A 12,993-nucleotide genomic window follows, 5' to 3' on the forward strand; every position below is an offset into this window, starting at 1 on the left:
CCTTTTGGAGGTTCTACAATATTGGGGGTAACTTGAAGTCCACCCCTTACCTATTTAAGAACTGTCAGATGGAGGAGCAGGCAGTCGGCAGGGAGCCTCTGACGCGGGCAGAGCTTTTTTTTCCTGGGTCCGATTGTGCGACAGGCATTGTGATTGATGATGGATCTACATCAGGGATTGTCAAAAACTGTGTGTGTTTTTATTGCTTTTTGACACTTTTTTTGGTGAATGAGTAGGGGTACAGTGTTCCGCCCAGGGTTGTGGAGGAGAGACCCTTGTCCCCATCAATATGAGGACAATGTGCTTTGGGGCGGGGGGGCTGAGCCCCCCTGCTCCAAAGCACCTCCCACATATTCAGGGCATGTGGCTTGGTATGGTTCAGGAGGGGGGGTGCTCACTCGTCCCCCCCTTTCCTGGCCTGCCAGGCTGCATCCTCGGATAAGGGTCTGGTAGGGAGGGACCATACATCATTTTTTTTTCTTAAGTTTGGCATGGAGTTCCCCTCAAATTCCATACCACACAATGGAATTTGGAGGGAACCCCAAGTCATATTTTTTCACATTTTTGTATTGCCGGCAATGTTTTTTTTTATTCAGCTGTAAACAGTAGGGATGGGCCAAACAGACTCCTGTTTGGTTCACACCAGAACTTTTGAACACTGCGAAAGTTCCGACCTAAATATCAAACCCCATGAAAGTCAATGGGACCTGAACGTCAAAAATCAGAAGTGCACATTTTGAAGGCTTATATGCAAGTAATTGGGCATACAATGGTTATAGGGGTCTGGGTCCTGCCCTGGGGGACATGTATCAATAAAAAAAAGTTTGTGAAAAACGTCATTATTAAATGAGCAGTGATTTTTTTGATTTTTAAAGTGAAAGCATAAAAATGAAAAATTCCTTCCAATATAGTGCCGGGGGGGGGGGGGGGTCCCTGTAGTCTACCTGTAAAGTGGCAGATCTGTACCAAGTCTAGAATCTGCTGCAGAAATAATTGCATTTATAAAGCCAAAAAAAAAGACATTTTCCCTGCAAGCTGCCTTTATTTTGCTCAGCAACATCTGGGGAGCCAGTGTGTATGATAAGGCCACAATGTAGTGCACTGGGAACAAGATTAGAGATTTTTTGGATACAATCTGGTGTCGCTTTGACTTTGGATAGAAGTAATGGGTGCATAAAAATTTGTCTTTGGGTGTCGGTGGCGCCTTTCCACTGTAACTCTATAGAGGTAATCTTGATAAAAGCAAGAATTGGCCTTGCTGTAAAAATTGCAATGATATGCACCTGTCAAACAGGTGAAGAAAAATTACTCTTTGGGTGTCAGGGGTGCCTCCCCACCATAACCCTAGAGAGTTTCTCTTGAAGAAGGCAAAAAAAAATTGCAATGATATGCATCTGTCAAACAGGTGCTGAAAAATTGATCTTTGGGTGTTAATTGTGCCCATGAAACCTATATCAAAAACATTCTTCCAGATGAAATGATTGAACACCCTCAAAGCTAGGCAGCTTTGAAGTCCTGCAGAAATTCCACATCCCAAAAAGACTTAATCAGTGACATCGGCATCAGGGGCTTCATAGCAATCCAGGACTGATTCATTTTTATAAAAGTCAAACAGTCCACGGAGTCTGTGGACAGACACGTTCTATGATCAGTAACGAAACCTCCTGCAGCACCGAATGCCCATTCTGAAAGCATGCTGGATGCAGGGCAGCCCAACAACTTAATAGCATACTGGGCAAGTTCTGGCCAGTGGTCTATTCTCATGACTCAATATGTCAGTGGATCGTCAGCTGGAAAGCTCTCCATCTTTGTTTTGGCCTCGAGGTATTCATCCACCATATGATGCAGACGCTGTCGATGGGATGTGGAAGCTGACAGCCCCGGGCGGTGAGGACTAAAAAAACTCTGAAATGCCTCTCTTAGGCAGGCTCCTTCTCCAACGCTCCTCTCTTGACCAACAGAAGACTCAAAACTATGTTTTCCATGACATTGTAACCTACTGGAGTCAGGAAAAACATTCAATAAAATCCTCTTTAACTTACAGATTGACGCATGTCTGCCTATTCTTTGAAGCCTATGAAAGGGCCAGAATCCTCCTCCTCACCTCTCTCCTCCTGTGCATTCTGTGACATGGGAACGATGGTGTCTGGATAAAGTGGGCCTTGAGAGGAAAGGAAGTCCTCCTCTTCCTCCTGCTGCTCTGCCTCCAGTGCCCTGTCCATAATGCCACCCAGAGTCTGCTCCAGCAGGAACACAACAGAGATTCTGTCACTGATACATGCACTGTCACAGCTCGCCATCCTTGTGGCCTCCTCAAATGGTGACAATACAGTGCATGCATTCTTAATGATCAGCCATTGGCATGGGGAAAAAAAGCAAAGGCAGCCTGAGCCTGTCCTTGTGCTTTACTCACAGAGGTACTCGTTGATGGCCCTCTGCTGCATGAATAGCCACTGCAGCATTGCCAAAGTCGAGTTCCACCTGGTGGGCATGTCACATATCAGGAGGTTTACGGGCAGGTAGAATTCCCGCTGAATTTCAGCCAACCGAGCACTAGCTGTGTATGACAGCCTGAAATGGCTACAGACTCTTCTGGCCAGCTTTAGCACATCTTGCAACCCTGGGTACGTATTTAGGAAAGCTGCACCACCAAATTGAGGACATGTGCCAGGCATGGCACATGTCAGCTTTCCCTGTCTAAGGGTGGACAGGAGATTTGAGCCATTATCACACACCACCATTTCTGGCTCCAGCTGGCATGGTGTGAAGCACCTCTGGGCCTGTCCCTGCAGAGCTGCAAGAATCTCTGCTGGGGTGTGGTTCCTGTCCCCTAGGCACACCAGCTGAAGCACTGCATGGCACCTTTCAGCCTAACTTTGGGAATAGCCCTTTTAACGCTTAGGGGGTACCTGATGTTCATAGAACAATTCTGCAAAGGAGGGCATGGAGGTGGCAGAGGAGGAGGAGGAGGTAGAGCTCACAGGTCTGGCATCATCACCACCAACTGTATCAAGATGTGGGGGCAAAACAAGCTGCAGCACCAATCCCTGTCCTGTATCCTTTCGAGTTGCAAGCAGAATTACCTAGTGTGCTGTAGATGAAATATATCATCCCTGCCCATGCTTGCTGGACCACGTGTCAGCAGTAAGGTGGATTTTATGGCGGACTGCCTTTCCCAATGATGCCAGAACATTCCCTTCCACTTGATGGTAGAGAGATGGAATGGCCTTACATGAAAAGTAGTAGCAACTGGGAACCTGCCACTGTGGTACAGCACATTGTGCAAATTCACGGAAGGGGGCATAATCCACCAGGCTGAAAGGCAGAAGTTGGAGAGCCAACAGCTTTGACAAGCTTGCATTTAGACGCTGGGCATGTGGGGGGCAGGGACTGTAATTTTTTTTTCCTCTGCAGTAGACGGGGTCGAGAAATTTACCGGCTACAGTCTACAGCTGGTGGTGTGCTGCTGGCAGATGTGCTGCTAGGACCTGGGACACGCTGTGCTATACCATCATCCCTGTCAATAGAGGCTGCTGAGAGTTAATGACTCAGTATAGCAGGGGCAGACTGAAGTGAGTAAAGAGGAGGAGGAGCAGGAGAAGGAGGGGCAGATTTGTGCCCCTTTTGTGTGGTTTTTGAGTGCTGAGTGGTTGAACATTAAATGGCTTGTTAAGCATATGGTACCCAAATGGTTGGTGTTTTTGCCATGTTTGATGTGTTTGAAACACAGTTTGTAGATAGCAACAGTGCAATCTGCTTCAGATGTGCTGAAAAAGGCCCAGACAGCTGAGATTTGGGGAGTGGGCCGGGAGAGAACAGCTGCAGAATGTGATGGAATAGGGTGGCTGCTCTCTACTCTTTCTTGATATCGGCCTCCTTGGGGTTGTGTCACCTCACTTTCAGTTTTCTCCTCTGCTCTATCTGGCACCCAAGTCACATCAGTGACCTTATCATCATCGTCATCATCATCATCATCTCCATCATCTCCATCTCCTCGATCTTCATCATTACCACTGGAGACAACTTGGCAATACGCTTCGGCTTGGGGAATTCCAATTTGTCTACCAGTGTTCCTCCCTCTCTCTAGGCTCATGTTCCTGTCATCCTCAACCTCAGAACCAACATCTGAATCCAGTAATGGCTGAGCATCATCAAGGGGCAAGTGGCTGACGCTCTGGTCAAATAACTCAGCTGACTCCTCAATGGCTGATGTTGGGGCTATGGCAGGAATAGATGTGGACAAGGAGGCAGGTTTATCCACTCTGGCAACTACAGGGGACTGCACACTTATCTCTGCTTGCATGACAGAGGATGAGGAGGATGAGGAAGGTTTAGTAAGCCAGTCCACCACCTCCTCTGCATGCTGTGGCTGAATAGCACAGGTAAACTCACTAAACAGAGGAAATGATGCCCTGCCTGAGGACTGACCACCACGTCCACCTTTGCCTGTGGACACATTTGTTTCTGGCCCCCTTACAGTGCCAAGGGGACGTCTGCCTCTCCTTGTTGTCCTCCCAGACATTATTGGGAGGGAGGGGGCAGTGCTTATAAGCAAATGTAAAAAAAGAAGTTCAAATCTGTACATAGATGCACTTTAATCAATGTAAAGAGATGTGTGGTGCACTTTAATTTGAGTACTCACACTACACAGACACACTCCATGGATACACTATAATATACTGTAATATAATGCGTCAAAGGTGCAGTGATGCACAGAACTATATGGCATTAAACTGGCAGTAACACACACAAAACTATATGGCGTTAAACTGGCAGTAATGCACACAGAACTATATGGCATTAAACTGGCAGTAACACATTCAGAACTATATGGCGTTAAACTGTTAGTAATGCAAACAGAACTATATGGCATTAAAATGGTAGTAACGCACAAAACTATATGGCGTTAAACTGGCAGTAACACACAAAACTATATGGCATTAAACTGGCAGTAACGCACACAGAACTATATGGTGTTAAACTGGCAGTAACGCATACAGAACTACAGTCAGGTTCATAAATATTGGGACATTGACACAATTCTAATATTTTTGGCTGTATACACCACCAATATGGATTTGAAATGAAACGAACAAGATGTACTTTAACTACAGACTTTCAGCTTTAATTTGAGGGTATTTACATCCAAATCAGGTGAACGGTGTAGGAATTACAACAGTTTGTATATGTGCCTCACACTTTTTAAGGGACCAAAAGTAATGGGACAATTGGCTGCTCAGCTGTTCCATGGCCAGGTGTGTGTTATTCCCTCATTATCACATTTACAAGGAGCAGATAAAAGGTCCAGAGTTAATTTCAAGTGTGCTATTTGCATTTGGAATCAGTTGCTGTCAACTCTCAATATGAGATCCAAAGAGCTGTCACTATCAGTGAAGCAAGCCATCATTAGGCTGAAAAAACAAAACAAACCCATCAGAGAGATAGCAAAAACTTTTGGTGTGACCAAATCAACTGTTTGGAACATCCTTAAAAAGAAAGAAAGCACCGGTGAGCTCAACAACTCCAAAAGACCTGGAAGACCACGGAAAACAACTGAGGTGGATGACCGAAGAATTTTTTCCCTGGTGAAGAAAACACCCTTCAGTTGGCCAAATCAAAGACACTCAAATACACTCTCCAGGAGGTATATGTATGTGTGTCAAAGTCAACAATCAAGAGAAGACTTCACCAGAGTGAATACAGAGGGTTTACCACAAGATGTAAACCATTGGTGAGCCTCAAAAACAGGAAGGCCAGATTAGAGTTTGCCAAACAACATCTAAAAAGCCTTCACAGTTCTGGAACAACATCCTATGGACAGATAAGACCAAGATCAACTTGTACCAGAGTGATGGGAAGAGAAGAGTATGGAGAATGAAAGGAACTGCTGATGATCCAAAGCATACCACCTCATCATTGAAGCATTGTGGTGGTAGTGTCATGGTGTAGACATGAATGGCTGCCAATGGAATTGGTTCTCTTGTATTTATTGATGATGTGACTGCTGAAAAAAGCAGCAGGATGAATTCTGAAGTGTTTCGGGCAATATTATCTGCTCATATTCAGCAAAATGCTTCAGAACTCATTGGACGGCACTTCACAGTGCAGATGGACAATGACCCTAAGCATACTGCGAAAGCAACCAAAGAGTTTTTTTAAGGGAAAAAAGTGGAATGTTATGCAATGGCCAAGTCAATCACCTGACCTGAATCCGATTGAGCATGTATTTCACTTGCTGAAGACAAAACTGAAGGGAAAATGCCCCAAGAACAAGCAGAAACTGAAGACAGTTGCAGTGGAGGCCTGCCAGAGCATCACCAGGGATGAAACCCAGCGTCTGGTGATGTCTATGCGTTCCAGACTTCAGGCTGTAATTGACTATTACTTAAAAAGTGAAAGTTTGATGGATGATTGTTAATCTGTCCCATTACTTTTGGTCCCTTAAAAAGTGGGAGGCACATATACAAACAGTTGTAATTCCTACACCGTTCACCTGATTTGGAAAGTCTGCAGTTAAAGCACATCATGTTTGTTTAATTTCAAATCCATTATGGTGGTGTATAGAGCCAAAAAGATTAGAATTGTGTCATTGTCCCACTATTTATGGACCTGACTGTATATGGTGTTAAACTGTCAGTAATGCACACAGAACTATATGGCGTTAAACTGGCAGTAAGGCACACAAAACTATATGGCATTAAACTGGCAGTAACGCACAAAACTATATGGCGTTAAATTGGAAGTAACGTACACAGAACTATATGGCGTTAAATTGGTAGCAACGCACACAGAATTACATGGCGTTAAACTGGCAGTAACGCACAAAACTATATGGCGTTAAACTGGCAGTAAGGCACACAGAATTATATGGTGTTAAACTGGCAGTAATGCACACAAAACTATATGGCATAAAACTGGTAGTAACGCACACAGAACTATATTCCCGCGCACACACGGTCGGAATTTCCAACAACAAATGTTCGATGTGAGCTTGTTGTAGGAAATTCCGACCATGTGTAGGCTTCATCGGACATTTTCTGTTGGAATTTCTGACAACAAAAATTTGAGAGCTGGATCTCAAATTTTCCGACAACAAAATCCGTTGTCAGAAATTCCGATCGTGTGTACAGAATTCTGACACACAAGATTCCACGCATGCTCGAAATCAAGCAGAAGAGCCACACTGGCTATTGACCTTCATTTTTCTCCTCTCGTCATATGTGTTGTACATCACCGCGTTCTTGACATTCAGAATTTACGACAACATTTGTGTGACCGAGTGTATGCAAGACAAGTTTAAGCCAACATCCGTCGGAAATAAATCCAGGGTTTTGTTGTCAGAATGTCTGATCGTGTGTACGCGGCATTAGGCTTTAAACTGGCAGTAACGCACACAGAACTATATGGCATTAAACTGGCAGTAATGCACACAAAACTATATAGCATTAAACTGGCAGTAATGCACACAAAATGACATGGCATTAAACTGGCAGTAACGCACACAGAACTATATGGCGTTAAACTGTCAATAACGCACACAAAACTATATGGCGTTAAACTGGCAGTAACACACACAGAAGTAAATGGCGTTAAACTTGCAGTAACGCACACAAAACTATATGGCGTTAAACTGGCAGTAACGCACACAGAACTATATGGCGTTAAGCTGGCAATAATGCACACAAAAATATATGGCGTTAAACTGACAGTAACACTGATGCTATCTGAACTGTCCTTACTCTAGCTATACACTAATGTAAAGATTACTGACACGGTCTCACTACGCTACAGTGAAACTATCTGAGCTGTCCCTAATCTACACTAATATATGTATGAATGACACATTCTCACTATACTACAGTGAAACTATCTAAGCTGTCCCTACTCTAGCTGCACACTATGCAAAGCTGAATGATGGTCCTCCTTTCTATACTCACACCATCCCTAGACTGACACTAAACTAATATTCTACACTGACAATTGAAGCAAAAGAGCACAGTATAGCACACTAACTAGCTAATAGCACTGAACAGAGCCCTGTTCTATCTCTCTCCATGCCAAAATCACACTGAAAATGGCTGCCATTAAAAGAACACTATTATACTGTGGGGAGGGAATGAGCCATGATTGAATAAAGTCATGATGACAGTGTCCAGTCATGACTCTGACAGTGCTCTGTGCCCTGATTGGCTGAAGCTTTCACTGCTTCAGCCAATCAGGGCTTGCAATGCACTGTTCAGCGCCGTAATGCATTGTGGTTGGTTCGAGGGGCTGAACAAACGGTCAAATGACCCGTTTGTTCGGATGTTCGCCCAACGGCCGAACAATGAAAGTTCGGCCCCAACCATTCGCCCATCCCTAGTCAGCAGGGAAGCCAGCTGACAGATAATGACTCATCCGTTGCTAAGGATGTGGCAACCAGCTTCCTGGCCCGCTCCTTAACAATCAGCTATTCACTATGCTATGTGCCCTGATTGGACAAAGCCTTGCACTTGACCAGCGGTCAGGTGCATTGCTTCATCCAATCAGGGCCCTAGAATGCACTGTGCATTCAGCGAACACCCGAATGGGAGCTGTTTGGGGCTGAACCGATGCTCAGCCTGAAAAGTTCACACATCTCTAGTTTCTACACATGCCCATAAAATAAGACAATTGAACAAAATATGCAAATTTTTTGTAAAAATTACGTATTAAAACAGATTAAACTTACTTAGACCCCTTTCACAAGGGGCAAACTCTGCCAGGGGTCCACCTGCTCAGAGGGGAATCTGTCTGCTGATCACTGCTAAGCAGGTGGATGCCTGGTCCGTGTCCACTCTGCCTATGCAGAGCAGACACAGCCTGCATGTAAATGGACCGCCTGTTCTTTTACACCCGACTGCCATCCGATCCACTAGATGGATGGGGAACAACTATTTTTAGTGGATCAGATCAGACTGGATATCAGTGGGTGTAAACAGACACATATCCATTTACATGAGCCGGTCCATAGGGGATAATAGAGGGTCCAATCGGGTCTGCATGAAAAACTGACAGGCAAGAAGTGTATCTATAAGAAAAAAAAGAAATAAAAATATGTGCTACCACTACTGATTCTGGAAAAAAATGTGAATACAGCCACTAAAAATACAATAAAGATACAAAAAGTAAAAAATAAAAAATAGAGATGAAATCAAATTTTTAAACAAGCAGCTGCTCACATTAATCAAATGTGTCCCCAGATTGTATACTGTAAGCGATAAAAGCATAAACAATGTGGCACTTGCTCTATTCATCTATATGTGACAGTGCTAGGGTTGCACCGATACCGATACTAGTATCGGTATTGGTGCAGATACTGAGCATTTGCACGAGTACTTGTACTCTTGCAAATGCTCCAATGCTTGACCCGATACCTGAGCAGTCAGGGGTGATCGTTGTGGCGGTGGGGGGAGTTACAAGCACCAATCTCCCTGTAGAGATTTCAATAAACCAGATGACAGCCGCTTCTCCCAACATATTATATACATATAATGCAATCATGCATAAAAAATAAGTGCAAATTCAGTGCTTATACACACAAGTGCTCACAATACATGCATACAATAGTGCTAAATTCAACAAATCTCATATTAATAATCAAAAGCAAAATATTGGCACTATAACATAATAGGTGTCCCAATTTGTGAAATTACACCGATAATGCCGCACACTTAATGCACAACATTTAACATTAGTGTTCCATGAAGCCCTATCAAGTGTAGTCCATATATCAAAAATGTGAAAACAAAATCCACTTGACTTTTAGCTCATATGTCTTTTAATTCATGCAATTCTGTGAAAAAATAAGACCCCTTTAGTAAATCCTCCACTTCACCATGCTCCAGAACACCACGCTGAGGAAGTCATGTGTCAGTGATGCAATGCATTGGACGGAAAGTAGTGATGTCACTTCTAGTCGTGGCCGAGACCGGAAGATGTGGTGAGATTCTAGCTGACTACACAGCTATTGAGTCTAACGCTTTCACACCTTATTGTTTGGTGTTTTGTAGTAAATGTGAGTTCATTTTAATAAAAGAGGGTTTTTTACAGTTCTACAGTATGAAAGGCTTTACTTTGTTTTTTTAATCATATTTTTGGGATACATTATGGAGAGGAATAGAAACTGCAGCATAGCGACAGCAGTGGATAACCTTGTGTGTGAACTACTAAGCGCAAAAAGACCTGTATAATTATATAGGTCTATTTTTAAAGGTGAGCTGCCACTATATACACAGGTAGAGTATGGTGTTCTGGAGCAAGTTGAAGTGAAGGATTATCTAAAGGGGTCTTATTTTTTCACAAAATTGTATGAATTAGAAGGCTTATGAGGATTTAGGGTTTTTTTCTCACATTTTTGATATATGGACTATATTTGATAGAACTTCATGAGACACTAATCTTAAGTGTGTGTGGCATTATTGGCTTAATTTCACAAATTGGGACACATACAGGCAGTCCCTGGGTTACAAACAAGATAGGGTCTGTAGGTTTGTTCTAAGTTGAGTTTGTATGTAAGTCGGAACAGGTACATTTTTTAACCACTTAAAGACCGCCCATCGCATATATATTGGGGCAGGGTGGCTCTATTGCATGAAATGACGTATCTGTAGGTCATTTCGTGCAATAGATACTGTGGGCACGTGCGCACCCATTGGACAGAGGGGGAGCCCATTAGCAGGTCCGACTGACCCAATGTCCACCGGCCACCCACGATCATTCCCCAGAGAGGCAGAATGGTGATCTGCCTATGTTGTTAACCCCTCTGGTGTTAACCGCTTCCCTGCCAGTGTCATTAGTACAGTAACAGTGCATTTTTTTAGCACTGATCACTGTAATATTGTCACTGGTGTCAAAAGTTGCAATTAGGTGTCCAATTTGTCCCCTGCAATGTCGCAGTCCTGCTAAAAATCAGTCGACGCCATTACTAGTAAAAATATTAAAAATGCCATAAAAATATCCCATAGTTTGTAGACACTATAACTTTTGCGCAAACCAATCAATATACGCTTATTGTGATTTTTTTTTTACCAAAAATATGTAGCAAAATACATATTGGCCTAAATTGATGAAGAAATTAGATTTTTTACATTTTTTTTATTGGGTGTGTTTTATAGCAGAAAGTAAAAAATATTGTTTTTTTTTCAAAATTTTCGCTCGTTTTTTGTTTATAGAGCAAAAAATAAAAGTGCAGAGGTGAACAAATTCCACCAAAAGAAAGCTTTTTTTGTGGTAAGAAAAGGACATCAATTTTATTTGGGTAATGCGTTGCATGACTGCTCAATTGTCAGATAAAGTTGAACATTTTGGGTTGTTGTGGAAACAAGGATTGGTTATAATGCTTAAGTGGAGACACCTTTTTCCCACGATAACTCCTACAGGAGTGAATTTCCCTTCCTAGGTGTAGATTTAATCTCACTTCCTGTGTCCCCCTCCATTTGTAAATATAAATCGTTTGTAACTCATAGACTGCATGTATTATGTCATAGTGCCAATAATTTGATTTTAATTATTAATATAAGATTTGATGAATTTAGCACTATTGTATGTAGGTATATATACATCACAAAATATATAATATATACATTATACATATATATATATATATATATATATATATATATATATATATATACAGAGAGAGAGAGAGAGAGAGAGAGAGAGAGAGAGAGAGAGAGAGAGAGAGAGAACATAATAATGAATTTAAGGGTATATAATTATTTATTGGACGCATATAGATAAATAGAGCAAATGCCACATTGTTTATACTTTTAAAAAATAATGGGAGCTTATACTTTAGTACACATCAAATCAATTTAGGTTGCTTCTATTTTATGAAAATGTTATTAACAATCTACACCATTTTAAATGTGGCACAATTCAGTATTTAAATAAATACATTTTCCTTTAAATATTTGGATCAGTGTTTTCCCAATAAGTTTCCACTACCAGTTAATTCTTTCAAACAACTAAATTGCATTGATATTGCATATGTGAGGTTACCTACAAACTATAGGTGGAACATTTTTGGAAAATGTTGATTTAGACTGGTGAAAGTTCAAGTTGTATTTTCACTAGACAGTGAAACCTTGAGTCACTGTACTGTACTCCTGAAAGATGTTCTGGCAGGCACAGCTTCAACAAAAGGATTGACACACAGCAATCACTTACAAGTATGTGGAGTAGTGAGGTCATGATGGATGTTCATTTTTTTCTCAGAAATGTAATAGCAATATCAATGAAATCCCATATGGCTTATGAGCTGTTGGTTAGTAATCATTGTGACACATATTATTTCAACAGTAAAATAGCAATACTTACTTTATGAAAGGTTCTAAAATAGGCAGCTTTTTCATCAGGGAACTTTTCTAGTCTTCTTGGACCTTTACTGGAGGCTTTTTTAAACACTAACCAACAGCGTCTATAAATCTGGAGAGAAAAAATACACACATAAATGGTGTATTTTAATATATCATGAAATACATGAAAACCACTTTAAAAGCTAGATTATTTGAATACATGCGTCATTAAATATTACTTCTGAAATGGGGATATTAAAATAAACTACATGTTTTTTCACTGTGTTTAAGTATTTTGGAGAGACAGGTTAAGGGACTGGCCAACAGATAAAACATTGTCTGTTCAACCATTGTAAACCTAGCGTGGGTGGTACCCAGTGAGAGAGACTTTACTAAATGCAAAACACAATCCATATGTCCCTAGCACTCAGCCATGCTAGCTGGTGGAGAGGACCCACCAAATTCTTCCTCAGATACATCAATATAACTTGCATTTCTAAATACATGTGTAAGCTGGATGTCCTATCAAAGTGCCTCTGCATCTTGCAGTCCTAATGTAAGACATCGCCCGCTATGAAATATATCTTAGTAGTATATGTACTGAAAAGAGACCTACTTAACTTACAGTTAGAAACAAATTAGGTTCTCTTTAATGGCTAGCGGAGTTGAGTGCAGA

General features: G+C 41.8%; 1 protein-coding gene across 1 annotated transcript in view; it reads right to left on the reverse strand.

Moving 5' to 3' along the window:
- Window positions 1-12,993, reverse strand: part of DOK6 (docking protein 6) — a 962,439-nt gene that overhangs the window by 580,268 nt on the left and 369,178 nt on the right. The window contains exon 2 of the mRNA XM_073631271.1: window positions 12,340-12,447. Within this exon, the coding sequence (XP_073487372.1) occupies window positions 12,340-12,447 (108 nt within the window). The remainder of the gene's footprint in view (window positions 1-12,339; window positions 12,448-12,993) is intronic.

This window comes from Aquarana catesbeiana, linkage group LG05 (genome assembly GCF_042186555.1).
Source record: "Aquarana catesbeiana isolate 2022-GZ linkage group LG05, ASM4218655v1, whole genome shotgun sequence".
NCBI classification, from domain to species: Eukaryota; Metazoa; Chordata; class Amphibia; order Anura; family Ranidae; genus Aquarana; species Aquarana catesbeiana.